This window comes from Neofelis nebulosa, chromosome 4 (genome assembly GCF_028018385.1).
Source record: "Neofelis nebulosa isolate mNeoNeb1 chromosome 4, mNeoNeb1.pri, whole genome shotgun sequence".
NCBI lineage: Eukaryota > Metazoa > Chordata > Mammalia > Carnivora > Felidae > Neofelis > Neofelis nebulosa.
In genome coordinates this window covers 168,965,552-168,985,009 of record NC_080785.1, presented here as the reverse complement: position 1 = coordinate 168,985,009, position 19,458 = coordinate 168,965,552, and the positions used below count along the sequence as shown (strand labels likewise).

Sequence of the window (19,458 nt, the reverse complement as noted above, 5' to 3'; positions counted from 1 at the left end):
GCCCGCGGGGGCGGCCGCGGCCCGCCCCGCCCGGAGGACGCCCCCTCGGGGCGCGCGGCCACGCCCCCCGCCCGGCGCGCCCTCCACCGCCCTGCTAGCGGCGCGCGGCCGCCGGGGGCGGGATCCGGGCCGAAGGAACCGCCCCCGGCGCGCCCACTCCGGCTCTGGAGCGCGCCCCCGCCCGCTTCTCCAAGCGCGCCCTCCCCACGCGGGCCCCCAGCCAGAGACCCCGCCTCCGTAACCCGCGGCGCGCGCCCCCGGGCCCTTCTCGGAGTACCCCCTCCCCACGCCGGCAAGCTCCGCCCTCCCCCGGTATGATCCTCCCTCCCGGGAGCGCTCCGCCCCGTCCCGGCACGTCCCTCCTTCCTTCCCCGGACGGCCCCACCCCCTCCCGGCGCAGCCCTCCCTCCCTCCCCGGCGCGCGCCCCGCCCCCTCGCGGGCGCGCCCACCCCACGCCAGGGCGCGCGGCCGGCGGGAGCCCGCCCCTTCCCCGGACGCTTCCACCCCGGCCCCGGGCGCGCCCCCGTTCTCGATGGGGGAGGGCTTCGCTCCCCACGTGGCCGGGTGGGGGTGCGGAAGCGGCCAGCCCCGCCCCCCGGCCACGTGCGCGACCCTTCCCCCCCCCACACTTTCTCTCCCCTGACCTGGGCCCTGCCAGACCGCGCTCCCCTTCGTTCCTTCGCCCTCTTCTGCGGGAACCCCTCTCGCCTTTCCCGGAGCCCCGCGGCTGGACAAGGGAGGAGTGGGGCGCCCCGCCCAGTGAACCTGCATTCGTCTCTCTTCCTGCGCCCCGCTCACGGGTGGGGAAGGCCGGTGTCCGCTGGAGGAGGAGCGGGGTCGGCGCATCGGGAAGAGGAGACGGGTGGGGTTGCAAAGGGCCGGGCTCGGGACCCCTCGGCGAGGCAGAGCATTCCGGCCCGGCGGTACACAAGGGTTGGGAACATCGTTCCCCGACGCTGGGCAGGGATCTTTGGGACTCGGAGGGGAAAAGTGGGGCCTGTGGAAGCCCTGAGGACGTCCAGGCCAGGGAGTTCGACAGCGGCTAGGACGCAGGGGGTCAGCCTAGCCAGCAGTCCGAGGCGGGAGGGGGGGGTGGGGGTGGGGTGTCACGCGGAAGTGGGACAAGGTGGCCCCCTCCCTGGTGACGATAGCACCGCCCCTTCCTAAGCTGGCTGTGAGGGCCTTGCAATGGCCAGGGTGGGCTCCTGGGAACAGAGCTGCTTGCCCGCGTGTGGACAGAGGCTGGAACCCTGGCCCCATCCTCGACTGTCTTCCCTCGGCCCCTCCCTGCGCCCCCCACCCTGCACGTGGCCGTACTGAGGAGGGCGGGAGAGGGACACACGGTAGACTGAAGGCCGCAGAGATGAACAGCCCCTTTGACAGGCCGTGGACCATCCAGCTGGGCACTGGGAGCCCTCGTTCCTGCCGGCCTGGGGCCCCTGGGCCTCTAAAGGTCTAGGAGGTGAACCACCTGGGCGGGTTCCCCAGTCTCCCACCAACTCAGCAGCCCTCAGGGGCCTTAGACATCCCCTCCACACACACCCCTAGGTGCTGCCCAGTCTTTACAGAAAGGGCCCTCCAAGTTCAGACAAGGCAAGAAGCACCTTGAGGCTCCCCCACCCACAGCTTGCACCGGGCACTAAGGCAACGACCAGGACAAGAAAGAGGCCAGGAATCATTTGTTGCTTCCAGGGATGTTTATTGAGCTCAGAGCCATTCCCCCCAGCATCTTGCCCTCAAGGGGCTCAAGGTCTAGGGCAAGGCAGCTGGGAGTCAGATCAGGGCATAGGTGGTAGGTGGGCACCGACCTACAGAGTGGAGGAAGAGGGGGGTGGCTGGGGAAACGTGGCATCAGCAGCCCCACCTGGGGCCTGGAGCACGCGGTCCCCCCAGCAGGTGTGGGTCGAGGCCACACTCAGGGCAGAGGCCGGCACCTTCTTGCAGAGGATGTGAGCAAAGCGGTCAGGGCTGCATCCTGGTTGTTCCCCACAGGGTGGCCCCACAAGTCGTTACTCCTGGCAATAATTGGGATCTCAGACCTCATCTGTGGGCTGTGCCGGCCGCTCTGTGGGCAGGAGTCCCTGCGTGGGAGCCCGTGCTGCACCTGCGGGACCTGTGCTCAGTTATCACTCGCACAGCTCGACCATCCCGCCCCACTCTGACCCCACGCGCACCTCTGCCTCATTTTGTCACTGTTCTCACTACGACCCTACAAGTGGCATCCCCATTTCACAGATGAGGACACCAAGGCTGGGGGAGAACAGCGAAGTGGCCTGCCTGTGGGCAAAGCTGAGGCAGCACAGGGTTTGGGGAAAATACAGAGGCGGCCCGAGTGCACACCTGCTGGGACACCCACGGCAGCCAGTTCTTGCTTTCTTCTACCTCAGTTTCCTCACCTGTGACTGGGGGCTGGTCTCTACCCTACCCTGATGGTTCCCAAGGGGTCAGGAGGGCTCTCACCCGGCTGCAAGACCCAAGCAGGGCAGGGGGCAGTCACTAGCTGTGGAAGGGAGGGACTCCTGGGGGCACAGGTGAGCGGAGGGTTCCAAAAAAGTGGGGGCATCCCTGCTGCGGATGCCCCAGACCGTGTGCCCGCGAGGAAGGTGCCCCAGATAGGTCAGGGTCAGAATCAAAGCTCCAGTGTGCGAATGTGTGTATACACATGCTGGAATGACCTTAGCTTTTTTTTTTTTTTTTTGAGTGAAGACTTTCTTTTTAATAGTTGTTTTTTTTTGTTTGGTTTTTTTTTATGTTTAAATATTTTGAGAGAGGGAGAGGGTGACAATCCCTAGCAGGTTCTGTGCTGTCAGCGCAGAGCCTGGCTTGGGGCTCAAACCCACAAACCGTGAGATCATGACCTGAGCCGAAATCAAGAGTCAGATGCTTGGCTGACTGAGCCACCCAGGCACCCACTGCAATAGTTTTAATAATACTTTATGCAATTCAAGTTTTTTGGGAACCCATGTGTATGTATCATTTGTTCTGTTTAAATGTCAGCAGGTACCTAAACAGTGCAGTTACAGGCCATGTGTCCTTTCTTTTTTATGGTTTTCTATATGAAAATTTCTTTTCTAAACACGTCCCTCCCACTGAAGTGTAGGCTGTACTCCGGGACTCGATTCCAAAGAACAGAGCAGGGAAGGGGAGGGCAGTAACCTGACTGTGGGGAGGCCTGGTAGACCCCACCTTAGCCAGGTGGTCAAGATCAAGGTCAAACTCAGGATGATGTCCGGGGAGCATCAAGGACTCTTGATGGGAGGTGACAAAAAGGACACCTCGACTCTACGTTCTTCCCCCAAACCCATAACCCTCACGTAGCCTCAGACAGGCCCAGGGCAGGGGACATCTTACAAAACCCCTGACCAGTCCCCAACACTGTCAAGGTCATGAAACACAAGAAACATGAAGGAGTGTCCTATTTTTTTTTTTTTTTTTTTTTTTTACATTTTTTATTTATTTTTGGGACAGAGAGAGACAGAGCTGAACGGGGGAGGGGCAGAGAGAGAGGGAGACACAGAATCGGAAACGGGCTCCAGGCTCCGAGCCATCGGCCCAGAGCCCGACGCGGGGCTCGGACTCACGGACCGCGAGATCGTGACCCGGCTGAAGTCGGACGCTCAACTGACAGAGCCACCCAGGCGCCCCTGAAATTTTTAAAAAAAATTTTTTTAACATTTATTCATCTTTGAGAAACAGAGCATGAGCGGGGAAGGGGCAAAGAGAGGGAGACACAGAATCCGAAGCGGGCTCCAGGCTCCGAGCTGTCAGCCCAGAGCCAGACGCGGGGCTCGAACTCACGGACCGCGAGATCGTGACCCGAGCCGGAGTCGGACGCTCAACCGACTGAGCCACCCAGGTGCCCCTGAAATTTTTTTTTAAGTAATGTCTACACCCAACATGGGGCTCGAACTCACAACCCTGAGATCAAGAAGTTGCAGGCTGCACTGGCTGAGTCAGCCAGGTGCCCCCAAGATGAAAATTTTATTTAAAAAAAAAATTATTAATTTTTATTTAAGAGAGAGAAACAGAGACAGAACACAAGCAGGGGAGGGGCAGAGAGAGAGAGGGAGACACAGAATCCGAAGCAGGCTGCAGGCTCCAAGCTGTCAGCACAGAGCCAGACACAGGGCTTGAACCAACGAACTGTGAGATCATGACCCGAGCCGAAGTCGGACACTCAACCGACTGAGCCCCCCAGGCTGAAAGATGAAACCTTACAAGGAAACACAGTACAGGGTCCTAAGGTATCGGGAGTTTGCCATGGAGGCACCACGGAGTTTTTACCCCCCACCCCCCACCCCCCCGCTTCGTCTTGTCAAAATTAAATGTACTTCTTGACCCACCGGTTCCACTCCTAAAAAGGTACCCCCCAAATACTCACACGGAACCAGGCAGGTCTGCATATCGTTGCATCGTTTGCAATGGGAAAAAAGAAGGCACGAGCCCAAACGTGGGTTCCTAAGTTCTGGAGACCGTGGCTGTGGGAGGACAGGCTGCAGAGCGACACGACAGCCCTTCCCTAAGGCCCTCTCCTCCTCTCACCCCGGGGCTGGGCGGTGGCCACGGAGGGTACCCCGGCTCAGCATCCCTGAGCGACAGCGGCCAGGCCCTGACCACCCAGGCCCCACGGGCACGCGCTATGGACACACACGTGGCTCTGGTGTGTGTTCTGCCTGGTGCCACGCACTGGGGTGTGACAGCACAGAGCCCGGTGTCCGGCAGGGGCACGTGTGTGTCCAGAGACTGAGCACCACAGGAGCCCAGGGCCTAAGCCCAGCTGGGATCCCCGAGACTTCTCCTCCTGGGGACGGTGGGGACAGCCACCCCGGTGGCCCAGAGTCGGCTTGAGAAGGGAAGGGGATCCTGACGCTGGGTTGGCACCCCCAGCTACGGGGCCCCCCCAGCTCCCAGGTGGGTCCCGCACCCCGACGGGTAACCCGCCCCGCAGGAGCGCCCAGGCCTCGGACCGGGGTGCTCAGTAGGGGCACCACCAGAGGCCCCGTCTCCGGTCCGGGCCCTGCTGGGCAAGTGCTCTTCCAGCAGCCGGCCACTGTCTGGAGGGAACGGGGTGCTCTGCCGGAATCCTGCCCCCCGCCCCTGCAGTTCACACGGAGATGGGCGGAGACAGAAAGCAGCCGGGGTTCCACGGGGTTCCATCTCCCTTGCGATGACGCGGGGAAGCAGGGTCGCCAGGGGCAAGGAGAGGTTGGACGGACCGGCCCTCGGGTGCTGGGGACCCCGCACGAAGTCCGGTCTGGGCTCCACGGCCGGGGCGAGCGGCACCCACACTGCCCCAGACCCGCCCCTCGAAAGGGGCCCGCGCCCGGCGAGGCAGCTGTGCCTGTCACCCCCCACGCAGGCTGTGGGCCCCGGGGTCTCCGGGCCCCGGGGCGAGCCCAGGCCATGCGACCCAGGGGCCCGCGTCTGAGGTGTGCCGGGTCAGGTGTCTCGGGGGGGGGGGGGGGGGACCAAAGGTGCTGGTGAGCCGCGCGGCGCCCTGCCGGGGTGCGCGCTAAGGGGCTTGCCGGGCAGCAGGGGAAGGCTGCCGCCGGGTGTGCACACATGTGTTCTGGAAAATCCACAAAATGGAGAACCGAAAGTTGGCCCTTCTCCCAGGCAGCCTGGCCCATGGGCCATACCAAGCAGAAAGGAAGGGGGGGCGCATCCTGGAATGTACCACAGGCTTCCCCCCATCACCGCTCCGGCATGGCCCAACCCCTCCCCAACTCCCCCACCCCCCCACCCCCAGTCTAGAGGCTGAGGGTGAGCCTTCCCAGGGCTCCACATGGAAAGAGGAGACAGCGGAGCCCGGGGGCCACAGAGGCCTGCCTTAGTTTATCCCTTCCGAGCAATGGGCAGGACCAGGGGAGAAAAGCAGGGTGAGCACTCCCCAAGGGCCGGTGCTATTCAAGTCAGACTGAGAACAGCCACCTGCCTCAACCCAGGTCACCACTGTGCCCTGTGCATGGCCTGGGGCGGGGGGGGGGGGGGGGGGGGGCGGGCAAACACTGAAGCTTTCAGAGTCCTTTCTAGGAGAGTCCTCCCTGGACTTGAACGAGGGGAGGCGGGGTCTTGGGACCCTCAGTAAAGAAGGCAGTGGAGTTCCGAGAACTGCGACAATACAGAGTCTGGGGACAGACCACTCACACTCGTACGATAAAGGCAACACTTCCCCCACTCATGCCCTGTCTCTCTCTCTCTCTCTGTGTCAAAAATAAATAAACATAAAAAAAAAAACAAAAACAAAAACTTTAAGAAAAGGCAACACTTGGGGTGCCTGGGTGGCTCAGTCAGTTGAGCGGCCAACTTCAGCTCAGGTCATGATCTCGCGGTCCGTGAGTTCAAGCCCCGCATCGGGCTCTGTGCTGACCGCTCAGAGCCTGGAGCCTGTTTCCGATTCTGTGTCTCCCTCTCTCTCTGCCCCTCCCCCGTTCATGCTGTGTCTCTCTCTGTCCAAAAATAAAAACGTTGAAAAAGAATAACGGTTTCAAATGCTTGGCCAAATGACTATTAATTTTTTAGAAATCAAAGGAAAAAACACAGTCCGAGTCAAAAACAAATTACAGATTGAGGGGGAAAAAAAACTTTAAACAGGAAATAGGCTAATTTCCTTCATATGTAAAGTGCTCTTAGAAAACAGTAACACCACCGACCCAATGGAAAAATGGTTGAAGAATATAAAATACACATGGCTTTTAAACATATACATGTTGGGGCGCCTGCGTGGCTCAGTCGGTTGAGCGTCCGACTTCGCTCAGGTCATGATCTCACGGTCCGTGAGTTCGAGCCCCGCGTCGGGCTCTGTGCTGACAGCTCAGAGCCTGGAGCCTGTTTCAGATTCTGTGTCTCCTTCTCTCTGTGACCCTCCCCCGTTCATGCTCTGTCTCTCTCTGTCTCAAAAATAAATAAACATTAAAAAAAAAAAAAAATTTAAACATATACATGTTGGGGCGCCTCGGTGGCTCAGTCGGTTTAAGCATCTGGCTCCAGCTCAGGTCATGATCTCATGGTTTGGGGGTTTGAGCCCCACGTCGGGCTTTGTGCTCACAGCTCAGACCCTGGACCCTGCTTCAGATTCTGTGTCTCCCTCTCTCTCTGCTTCTCCCCTGCTCATTCTCTCTCAAAAATAAACATTAAAAAAATTAAAAATAAATAAATATATACATGTTTATATGTACAGATTTTCCAGTTTTGAGACGACTATATTAGAGGTAGAAATAACATAAAAATAAATCTGACAAAACCATTGAGATGTTTGATTATACTTCTAGGAAACCCAAACAAAGCTGCGATGAAATACTACTTTGGGGCGCCTGGGTGGGTGTCAGTTAAGTGTCCGACTTCAGCTCAGGTCATAGCTCACAGTCCGTGGGTTCCAGCCCCAGGTCGGGCTCTGTGCTGACAGCTCAGGGCCTGAAACCTGCTTCGGATCCTGTGTCTCCCTCTCTCCTCTGCCCCTCCCCTGCTCACATTCTGTCTTGCTCTATCAAAAAAAATAAATAAATGTAAAAAAATAAAAATAAAAAAATGCTATTTTACGCCTACCAGATCTGCAAACTCAAGCATCGGCGGTGCAGGACCCTAGGCCCCTCCTTTGGTGGTGGGAGGCAATTTGGTATGACCTGTTGAGAGATCACACAGGCATTTAGAAAAGCCCTTTGACCTAGCCTAACTCCTGCACTAAAGAATTTAGCCTACAAAAACATTCCTACTTGGGTACAAAGACTTTTGTACAAGGATAATCAATCTAGCATTGCTTATTACAAAAAGACTAGAAAGAACCTAAATTTCTACCCAATTATAGGACTAACACAATATGGTGCTTCAGTGCAAACAAACGACCTAGATCTCTACGTCAGAACACAAACAATGCTCTCCAAGCTATGCTGAGTAACAGGATCCCATGTACAGTGAGCAGAGTTTTGTATAAATACACTGGATGTACAAACACAGATTTTCTGTGTTAACATATAAGAAACTGCCCCAGGAAAGGGGAGCCAGGTCTTGGAGGTCAGGGGTCGGAAGGATACCAAGTTTTCACCGAACACCGTTACGAACTCCAAATTTTTTACTCTGTGTATCTGAAAACATTTTTGTTCCAATTCTGAGCAAATTGCTTTCAACTTGATGCGTTTGTGGATCCCGGACTCTCAGGGAGTTTGCATTCTGATGGGATCAAAAGACAACATGCTCTGTGACAAGTGCAGCACCTCGGGGTGGGGGTGGGGGAGCACGAGGGGACGGATGCACTTTGGGGAAGAAATACTGTAGCAAGAAACATTAGCCATGCTGGGGCCATCCGCACGAAGCCGGGACGTAGTGAGGGCATTATCAGTCACAAAGACCAACCCGAGCAAAGGCCCTGTGGTGGGAAGGGCGGAGGAGAGCTGGGCCCCTAGACTACTCCACCGAGTACATATCTCACGTCCAGTTTTGCTTGTAGGCGTCCCTTCTTATCACAAATGACACTAGACTCCCAGCAGGAGGGCCGGGCCTGGGCTCCACCGGCAGGGTGGGCCCCGAGAGTAGCCTGAAGGGGGTGGGGGGGACCCCCTCGCGCCGTCGGCGGCCGGTCACCCCGCCACGGTGGCAGCAGCCTGCGCGCTCTGAGCACCCCGAGCCCCGAGTCCCACAGGCGCGCGGCCCCGCTCGGCGTCCATTCCGCTGGCCCCGGACACGCCCGCTCCGCGCGTGGGGAAGACGAGGCGCGCAGGAGGACGCGGGAGCCGAGCGGGCTGCCGGCGTCCGAGCCGCCGCCACTTACCACCGACGCCGCCACCTCCTCCGGGATCCGGCCGCCGCCGCCGCCGCCGCCGCCGCCGCCGCCGAGCGCGCGAAAGCCGCCTCTTCCGTTTCCGCCCTGGCCACACCCCTCTCGGCGTCGCCCCGCCCCTGGACCGAAGCACCTCCCCCCCCGCCCTTAAAGGGGCCGCGAAACCCACGAAGCCCCGGACTAGGGCAATGTGGAAGCAGCTCTGGGTCCTGGCCTCGCCACCGCCTGGTGCCGCAACACACGCTGAGCTGCCAGGAATGACAGGCCACTCGTCTCCGAGGGCCTTCCCGCTCTAGGGCGGCGCAGAGGGCACTCCAGGAGCTGGGGGTGAGTGGGCCTCTAGCTGAGGTCCAGGGAGACCCTGGCTCAGCCCTGCATTCAATGACACCCCAGGAGGACATAGCTCAGATGGCCCCAGCCCTAGCCCCGTTTCCTGGAGAGCCCCTACTGGGGCTCTCTGTGGGGGTCCGGGAACGGGGAACGAGGGGGGGGGGGTTATAGGGGACACCTAGAATGGGCGGGACAATTAGGGCAGCCCTGAGGTTGCACTGTATCTCCCAGACCTCAACATCCTTTTCTACTACATGGGAACGGGTGACCTTACCGGGGCCCCAGAACAGGCTGACCTCAGACCCACTGTTGCCACCCCTGGTATGCTGGGAGCCCACCACCCTCCCAGGAGGCGCACCGGAGAAGGCAGGCACGGGTCCCGGGTTCAAATGCTGCCTTACCCCTCCACCACCACCCAAGCAACCAGGAGCCTCAAGGGGTGCCTCGGCTGGGCCTCAAAGCCCAACCCCTCCTCCACAGTGGCAGTGGCTTGACCTCTGCATTTGTGCCGAAATGTCCTGGAAGTTTAGGGGCGAAGCCCAGCTCCCTCTTCCAACTCGCTGGGCCCTGGGAGAGCGCGCACGAACCACGAAAGGGAGAGGAATCCTAAAATTTTAAATCTTTAATTCGTGTTCACGTTTTTCCTTCTGTTTGCTTCCAAAAGGAAAGGAGAGCGTAGCTCTGCGCCTGTACATCGTCCACGGCCCCTGGGCTGGGGCAGGTCCCGGCCCCCTAACCCTCCAGCTGCCTCGGAGGACCGGGGTGCCCGAGGGTTCACATGCAGCCCCCGGGCCGGGGCGGGGGCAAGGTCCAGGCACCGCCTTATTGCTGAAGTCCCGGTGCGGCTCCTGGCTAGGCTAGGCGCGCTGGCTGGGCAGCTCCTGGGAGATGAAGCGGCGCAGGCGCTCCAAGTACTGGCTGTAGAGCTCGATGTCGTTGTGCCCGGCGCCCTCCACCCACAGCGGCTCCACGGCCTTGGGGCAGCGCTCATAGAGCGCCAGCCCGTGGGAGAAGTCGATTACTTCGTCCTCCGTGCCGTGGATGATGAGCACCGGTGACGTGATCTTGGACACCTTCTCGATGCTGTAGGGCAGGGCGCGTCAAGTCTGGGAGCAGCGCCCGCCCCGCCGAAGCCCCACCCCCGGCCGCCCGCCCCGCCCCCCCACCCTCCCCTCTCTCACTTGGGGAACGCATCGAAGCAGTAGGTCTTCTTGGTGTCAGGGAAGGCAACGCGCATGCCTGAGGTGAGCGGCGAGTGCAGCACCACTGCAGCGCACTCGTAGCGAGAGGCCAGGTCCACGGTGGGCACCGTGCCGATGCTCTGCCCATACAGGACGATGCTGTCCGGGCTGATGCCGTACCTGGCAGTGGGGCAGGGTCAGCCGCGGCCAGCAGCAGCCTGGGCGAGTGAGCTGCATGCGCGCGCACCCCCCCCCCCCCCCCCCCCGCCCACCGCGTGCCCTCCTGAGGCAGTCCCCCCTCCAACCTTCCTGCACAGCCTCCAAGCAGTAGGGTTGGGCCCAGTGACAAGCCCCCCACCCCCCACCCCTGTCCCCATTAATGAACAAGTCTGCTCAGTAGGAAAGTAGGGCCTGGGTAGGTGTGCAGACAGGTGGCCCTAACCCTGCCTCACCAACAGTACCAATTTGGATCACACATGCCGAGTGCCCTTGGTGAGGGCCCCAAGGCCACGCCTGGGCTCCTGGGGGCAGGGCAGGCCCTGAGGCCTCTCCTGCTCTCCACCCTCCAACACCTACCCCCCCACAAACACACTTGCCCAGGGACACACCCAGTTCCCAGTAGCACATAGGGAACAGGTCCCTCCGGGCATTCCTCGCCCATCCCTTAGCCACGGGAAATCATGGCAGTCATGCCCCCTGACTTATCGGCAGCCCCTTGGTGTCAGCACGTCCACCTCATCACAACACAGGCAGAGCAAGAAGGGTGTCTCCTGCAGGCTGGTGGGCACCACCTCCTTCCCGGGGCGCCTTCCCTACAGCGTGGCCGGGTCCCGAGCCTCCTCAGCACCAGCTCCCACGTCCAGGCCCCAGCCTCTTCCCCCACCCTGCCGCCACCCCCGAGAGTCTCACCCTCCACCCCCAGCACAGCTGATCCAGCCCCAAGCCAACTCCACAGCCTCCGAATGCCCGTTCCCATCTGCCTGGGGACCCACTAGCCACCCTCCCCAGGTACGAGGCCTCCACAGACCTGGACCCCGACTTACCAAGGGAACACCCCTCTGCTACATCTCACCTGTGCAGCCCACCCAGGCAGCAAGAGTCCACCTCCCTGTCCACCCAGGGGCCATCCACACCTGTCTCCGTCCCGGCGACTTTCCAGGTGACTTTCCCGGCGACGTCCCGGCGACTCGCCTGGCCCTGAGCTTCAGGAATGCCACGTGGCCTTCTGCCTACCACCCCGCCGCTCCTCCTCAGCCTGCTCCCCAGACACGGAAGCTACCACTGCACCGAGAACCAGCCGGTCCAGCCCTAACACTCGGACACACGAGAGGCAGACGGAGAAGCAAATCTTCCCCAGGCCTCCCCAGCCCCTGGTCACCAGTGGGGCCCAAGCCTCCTGCCCTCCTCCTGATTCTCTCTCTGCGGGATCAGGTCTCTGGAGGACAGTGCTGGCCGCAGGACAGATGGGTTGGATGGACAGAGCTCAGATCCCTCACACCACAGTGCAGTGTGGTTCTGCCAGCCACCAGCAGCCAGCAGGAGCAGCACAAGGGACTGAGGACCAGCACCAGCAGCAGGAGCAGCACAAGGGACTGAGGACCAGCACCGCCAGCAGGAGCAGCACAAGGGACTGAGGACCAACACCGCCAGCAGGAGCAGCACAAGGGACTGAGGACCAGCACCGCCAGCAGGAGCAGCACAAGGGACTGAGGACCAGCACCGCCAGCAGGAGCAGCACAAGGGACTGAGGACCAGCACCGCCAGCAGGAGCAGCACAAGGGACTGAGGACCAGCACCGCCAGCAGGAGCAGCACAAGGGACTGAGGACCAGCACCGCCAGCAGGAGCAGCACAAGGGACTGAGGACCAGCACCGCCAGCAGGAGCAGCACAAGGGACTGAGGACCAGCACCGCCAGCAGGAGCAGCACAAGGGACTGAGGACCAGCACCGCCAGCAGGAGCAGCACAAGGGACTGAGGACCAGCACCGCCAGCAGGAGCAGCACAAGGGACTGAGGACCAGCACCGCCAGCAGGAGCAGCACAAGGGACTGAGGACCAGCACGCCAGCAGGAGCAGCACAAGGGACTGAGGACCAGCACTGCCAGCAGGAGCAGCACAAGGGACTGAGGAAGCCGAGGACAGCACGTACCTGCACCACGCTGCCCACGCTTGGTCCCCAGTGCCAGGGCTGTGCCAGGGGACCCCACTCCTGGGGCCTGCAGCAGGAACTGCCTGGTGCATCACTTGGGCAACCAGGGTCCCCACCTCCCCAGGCCAAGCTGACTTTGGTCCCTGCAGGAATGGGGGGGGGTGGGGAGGGAGGGAGGGGAGTGGCAGGTCGGGCAGGCAAGGCTGAGATGGGGCAGCCCCAAGAAGGCAGTGGATAGGGCCCCATGTCTGGGAAGGCCAGAGTCAGGGTGGCCTCCTTCCAGAGGAATCTCTGGGCTCAGAGACCAAGCAAATGAGCTTCAGTGAGAGAGGAAGGGGGCTGTCTGGGATCTAAATAAACAGGATTGGGGGGGGGGGGGGGGTCCAGGGAAGGGGGCTTAGCCAAGGCCCTGGTGGCCCTGAGTCAAGCACAGAGGTATGTGCCTCTGCTTGCTAGCCTCCCACCGGCCCCCGGATGCTGTGCTGGACACCAAACTGCCTGACAGAACCTTCTGGAACTCTTCAGAACCCTCTAGGCCCAGAGGAGCCCTGCCCCGAGGAGGAGGCCACCGTCAATGGCCATGCATGCCTCATGGGTCAGCCCTGAGAACCATGACAGAGCAGCCCTACTCCTCCCTGCACCCCAAATGCTCCCTGGCCCCAGGACTCTGAGTATTTTCTCAGAGCCCACACAGCCCACCTCCTGGGCCCAGGTCCTCTATCCACCCCTGCAGGCAGAGCCCCCACTCCCCTAGGTACAGCCCATCTATACCCCTGCCGACAAGGGGTTCCCGGGAGGGGAGGGCAGATCTGAAGACTGCCCGCCCCACCTCCCCGCACACCAGCATGCCTGTCGCCACACCAAGGGGACACATGTCAGACCTCACCCTGCCACCCAGTGTGGCCGCTGATGGCCCTCTCCTGAGGACCACCCACCAGGGCCTCCCCAGGGAGGCCGGCCTGAGGCCCTGGGTGCTCACCCGCTACTCCCAACACACAGCTCACCTGGTGCGCAGCGCCTGCCAGGCGGCGTCGATGTCGGCATACAGGTTCTTCTCGGAGGGCTTGCTGAGCTCACGCCGTAGCCAGAGTAGTCGTAGGAAAAGATGTTGCAGTTGATGCGTGAGCCCAGGCCGATGTAGAAGCTGCTCATCTGGCCCAGGTCCACCGCGTTGCCGTGCGAGAAGAGAACCGTGTACCTGGGGGGTCGGGGCAGGGGGGCAGGTCAGAGGGCAAGGGAGGCTCCCAGCCGCCCCGTGGACGAGAGCACTAATGCGGGAGAGAGGCCGCCTCTGCCACAAAGTGGCCTGGCTCCTCTGGCCATGAGGGCTTCCCTCCGTGAAAGGGGACTGCTGGCCATGGCCTCAGCACAGGGTGGACCCACAGCTCGGCAAGTCAGTGACCGCCGCACCTCTATTGCCTGGGACAGCGGCTCTCTCCTCTGGAATCACTCCTTTTAGAGGGACTCTGACAGCCCAAGGATGGCATGCACGTGTGCCCGCTGCTTGGAACCTTCCAGAGAATGAGACAGCGGCTGCTCCTATCGACAGCTGGCCCCCACCCTTGCACCCTTTGTGGCCCCCACCCACAAACGAACCAGATCAATCCCTGTTCACACCATCTCTTCCCCTCCTACAGAACATGACCCCAAAACTCACTTCCGCCCTACAATGCTGCTGGCCATCAGGACCTGCCCCAGGTCACCCCGACAGGCTGGATCCTGGCCAATGCACTCCTACAGTCTTCTTCCTCCAGCACCCCTGGGCCCCAGCATAGCTAAAAGGTAAAAGCTTGCCCTTTGAATTCAGATCTGGACTCAGACCCCGCCCTGTCTAAAGGCAGAGACACCTGAAGGGCCCCACCTCTTCCCCCCCCCCCCCCCCCCCCCCCCCCCCCCCCGCTGTCGTACTCAAGGAAGAGCTGTGCCTCCAGGCTTCAAGGACACTCTAAATAAGGAGGCAGACTTGGCCTGAGCCACCTGCCAGGCCTCAAGTGCCCTGGCCCTGAAGCAGATGTCAAGTCCTCACTGAGCACCAAGCACCCAGGAGCCCTTTCCTGGGCAGGTGAGCACGGAGACCCTGACGCAGGCGGCTCCTTGTCAGGCAGGTGCGACAAGGCCACCCAGGAACCCCCCCTCCCCCCCCAGCCCCAGGGTACTCCTCCATGACGGGGCTGGGGCCGCACGTGGCAGGGCACTCGGCAGTAAGGGCCCAGGCAGTCCCACGTGGCCGCTCTTGGTGGATCCCATTTGCTACCCCTTTGGCAACAAGAATCCCCAGGGCACCCGCGTCGCCTGACGGGCTTTCACCCCGGCTCCGGCCCGCGGGGAACGGCCTCCGGCAGGACGCCGGGGCCCCGAGGACGGGACACATTCTGCTTCTGCACCGGGAACCTCTCGGGCCTCCCTCCGGGCACTGTCCGGACCCCGTGCCGTCCTTCCGTGACGCTCACCTGGCGCCGGGCGCGCAGCGCACGTACATGCAGGAGACGCGGTTGCCCCGGCTGCTCTTGGTCAGGAAGACCTCGATGGTGTCCAGCTCGCGCTGGCTGTATTGGAAATCAGCACGCTCCATCAGGTGGAGCTTCCAGCGCCCGGGGCTGCCGGCGGAGGCCCGCAGGGTCCCCGAGGGGGCGGCCCCAGCTCCACCGGGCCCCGGCTCGGGCTCGGGCACCAGCGAGTAGGTAGGCTCCGGCGGCAGGAAGGCGAGCTTGGCAGCAATGCGGCCGGGGCAGGGCGGGCAGCAGAAAAGGCAGCAGAGCTCGCTCACTGACAGGCCGTTCATGGCGGGCGCCGGGCCCCAGGGCGGGCCTCACTTGGCAGGGGAGGGGTGGGGGTGCTCTGAGACGCGGGCAGGGCTCAGGGCAGCCCCCAGCCACTGCCCCAGACGAGAGCCCCCTTAGGAGGCTGCAGCCCAGCCCCATCGTGGTCCAAGCCGAGCCCTCGGGAGCCTCGCAGCCTTGCGTCTCCACGTCCTGCAGAGGGAAACCCTGGGGAGGGGGGGAAGCGAGAAACGGGGTTCCCTCAGGGTTCCGCTAGGACACAGTGACCCGATCTTGTCCGTACCGAGCCTCTCGGCCTTCCCCGCAGCCCAGTCAAACTGGTCTACTCTCCGCCCCATGGGCCTGGGGGCCCAGCTCGTCATCCACAGGGACCGCGTACCCCCCCTATGCCCCTTGTGGGACCCTGCACCCTTTCTCAGCACGCAGTCACCAACTCTTGCCAGGTAAGCCCCCCCAGTCAGCCCAGCCTCGGCCAGCAGGCTGTACTGGGCAATCAGACCCCTGGCTCACGCCAGCTCTCCCCCACACAGCCCCTGCTCTGGGCGCAGAGAGACCCCGGTGCTCTCCCTACGCCCCTGTTCACACAGCCGGCCCAGACTCCCCCACCCCCCCAGCCCATCTCCAGGCCATCCTTCAAGGATTCATCTGCCACCAACCCCAGGTGACACACCGCAGCCAAGGCAAGGACAGACTGCCAGCTGAAGGGACTCGGACCTAAGAGCATGCTCACAGGGGCCGGGCCTCGAGGGCAGGACTGCAACGTCCAGAGACAGTGGAGCCCAGGCAGAGGAAATACAAGAAACAAAGGCTCTGGTAACAAAAGCAGGATACATCTAGAGGCTGGGAAGCCTACTGAGCTCGGACAATGGCTGGGCCCTGTGCTGGGGCCAGGCTGCGGGGGAGGGGGGCACTGGAGCCCGAATGGCTTCCTTCTCCAGCTCCACGGAGGGCTCTGTGACCTTGGGCAAGGCTCCTTCCTTCCCTGGGCCTCAGTTTCCTCACCTACTGGGGAAGACAACACTGCCTCCCACGGGGACTTAGCGAGAAGTAGGTGGTGGACGGGGGGGTGTGGCTCAGAGGCGGCACAGTAAGTCACAGACTACAGCTAAATCACTAACAGTCCCACAGGGAGTTGCCAACAGAGACTGTAAGAAATACAAAGCCTTGAGAAAATAACCACTTACTAGGCTTTTCCTTACAGACTGGAACACTCACAACTCACTTTCAGCAGCACAGCACCTTGGCACACGCGGTTTTGGGGCCGTGGCATTTGAAAACCCCCCAGGGGGGGACACACAGATTCAGAGCGGACCAGAGCAGGCTGAGGCCCAGAGACACACGTGCTCCCTCTGGGCCTGTGATCTGGTGCCAAGGTCAGGAGAGAGCCACAGCCTGAGTTTGCCCAGAGTCTGGGCACACAGGAGGGAGTGGGAGGTCCCAGGTGGGGACACCAGGAGGGGACACCAGGCAGCTTCCAGGGTCCCTGAACTCGCAGGCGGGACGCACGCTTTACGTGCAAGCATCCTTTGGAGGGAAGAGTCCATCGTACCTGTTCCCAGGTAGGAGTTTGTCCCCAGGACACCTGCCAACTCCTGGGGACACTTTGGGTTGTGACAAGCGGGGAAGGGTGTTCCCATTCCTGAGTGGGTGGGGGCCAGAGATGCTGATGGATGCTCTCCAGAGCACAGGATGTCCTCCCCCATTACCCCAAGGGAGTTATCCGCCCCCAAGTGTCAACCAGTCAACCCAGCCCAGGCGGCTTCAATGTCTTCTCAGATCCAGGCCCGAACAGCAACAGTGCCCTGGTGCTGGGGAAGCATAGAGGGTCTGGAGTCGGGGCAGCACAGCAAAGACTGCTTTTGAGAGAAGGCCTGGCTGAGAGTCCGTGGGCAGGCGGGAGCCCCCCGCAACCCGGGAAATGAAGGGGCACACCAAGGTGGAGAAGCCCCACTGCCCGAGCCAGAGACACAGCATGCCATCCTTCGCTCCCCCGTCTGCCGGGGCCTGATGGGTCTCCATCCAACCAACGCCCGGTCCACGCAGCCACCACCTTGCACCTGGACGGCTGTGCAGTCCTGTTCATCGCCCGCCCGCACTCTCCCCCAGCAGCCACAGAATCCCTCTCCCGGCACAAACCTAAGATAAGAAAGCACACCCTTTTTCTGGACACGCTCTGGCCTCCTGCCACTTCCAGGTAGAAACTGAAGCCTTGCCACAGCCTGCCAGGGCCCACCTCTGCGGCCTCACTCCCCCTCGATCTCCCCAGACAAGCCAGAGCCCAGGCAGTTGCCCAGCCAGGGACCCCCTCCCCCAATCTCCACTGGCCAGCCCTTGCCCCCTGTCCTGCCCACCCTTTAGATCAACCTTCCAGCGCCCCTGGAGAGGCCTTCCAAACCACGGGAAGATGCCACAAGCTCTCCTGGTTCCAGTCTGTCCCCACAGCACCTGCCACAGCTTGTATTTACCTGTCTGACCACCCCCGACAGCAATCAAAGAGAAACCCCGTGAGGGCAGGACAGCTCTCTGTTCTTATCCAGTGAACCCTGGCTGAACAAGAGAGCAAGTGACAAGAGGTAAAGAGAAAAGAGGGAAGCTACAGTGTGCCGGCTTTGACAGGGAAGGAGGACAGTCTTTTCTTAGGCCATGAACGCCTGGGGCCTCCCGTGCGACATTTATGAGTGTCCCTAGGCATGCCCTGCGAGCGGGGCAATTCGGTCCGGGAGCGCGGACTGGGCACTCTGCCGCCAGGCCCCGTAAGGGCTGCCGGTGTTCTGAGCACCAACGAGGAAACAAACAACCGCGATACTCGAGAATGACCTAAATAAATACGCTCGGCCTGGCGGCACCTCACCCAGCCAGTCGGGGTGGGAAAGCTGCCTGGAGTAAGGTGCAGTCTGAGAGGTGCACAGAAAGTGACCGAGTGGCAAGGAACAGGGCACTGCAAAACCCCAGAAGTGACGGCGAGTTCCAGGAACTGCAGATCTCCCTGTCGAGCGGACGCTGGGAGGAAGAGGTGAGCAGAGGGGTCCCAGAGGGAGCCAGGGCTGGGTCAGGCTGGGTCAGGCCGCGCCCGTGAGCCCTGCTGCAGAGTTTGGACTTCATCCTGGAGGAAACGTGGAGCCCTGGAGTCCTGGGCGGAGCATGGACGGGCACCACGGGTTAGGGGCTGCGGTACGTCCCCTGACTGCAACCTGGAGATCAAACTGGAGCGAAGACCGGGAAGTCTACCCCGGTGTCCCAGGCGGCCAGAGGACGCCCGCGAAGGGGTACAGGCGTCCGGGAGACGTTTAGGAAGGAGGACTCCGCTAAGGGATGCTGCGGCGGGCCCGCGTGTCGGGCTGGGGCGGGAAACTAGGTAGAGTCCGCGACTCGGACGGCCCCGGCCCGGAGGCGGGGGCCGCGTCACCAGAAGGGTGGGCGCTCACCCCACATCCGAGACCTCAAAGGACCGGGGGCCAGGGCTCTGCCGGGGTCGCCACGTTGGCCCGCGGTCCCGGTCCCTGGTCGGCGGGTCCTACAGCCGGGACCGCGGCCTCCCCAGCAGTGAGGGGTCTCGGGGGCGTCCCACCCGGCTGTCCCGGCCTCGCGGGCAGGCCCAGCTCCCCAAACGGCCGCGGGCGGGACCGAGGTCTCCCCGCGCCGCCGCGCTCGCCCCTGCTCGGCACTCACCGCCGCGGCCCGCGCCCCCCGGCCCCGGGGCCGCGCTCCATGGCTCCCGGCCGCCGCCCGTGCGTCCGTCGGTCCCTCGGCACCCCGGCCCGGCCTCCTGCGCCGCCGCCGCCGCACCCCCACAGGCGGAAATGAGCCTCGATCCCGCCACCGCCCCGGAAGTGACGCAAGGTACGCGCGGGGGCCGAGGGGCTGCGGACAGGCGCTGGCGCTGCAGGCGTCCGGGGGCCGGGGGGAGGGCTTGGAGGCGGGGGCGAGCGTGGAGTAGGCGGGGCCTAGTTGTGGTTGGTGGATGTGGGCTTGGGGGCGGGCCTGGCTCGCTGGTGGGGCGGGGCATGGTGGGGTGGGCGGGTTCGGCTGCCGTGGGTGGGCGTGGCAGGGTGCGCGGGGCGGAGTTAAGGGTTGCAGCCCAGGTTTTCCGCAGAGACACGGCCATTCATTCGTTCTTTCACTCATTCCGGGGCCAGGAGTAGAGTGAGGCGAGTGAGGCACTCGCTTCGGAACGAAATTTACAGAGGCGCCAGGAAACTCTGTAATCAAGATAAAAATAGTAACGGACTATCAAAAAATAAAAT

At 62.1% G+C, this 19,458-nt stretch overlaps 2 protein-coding genes across 2 annotated transcripts in view; both read right to left on the bottom strand.

Moving 5' to 3' along the window:
* Positions 1-19,458, bottom strand: part of ATP8B3 (ATPase phospholipid transporting 8B3) — a 129,386-nt gene that overhangs the window by 61,122 nt on the left and 48,806 nt on the right. The gene's annotated exons all lie outside the window — the stretch shown is intronic.
* ABHD17A (abhydrolase domain containing 17A, depalmitoylase) lies at positions 9,712-19,034 on the bottom strand. Its single transcript, XM_058728523.1, is given in 6 exon segments — positions 9,712-10,187; positions 10,286-10,465; positions 13,439-13,502; positions 13,505-13,632; positions 14,885-15,421; positions 18,884-19,034. Coding segments are annotated over 5 exon segments (930 nt in total). The 5' UTR covers positions 15,217-15,421; positions 18,884-19,034; the 3' UTR covers positions 9,712-9,961.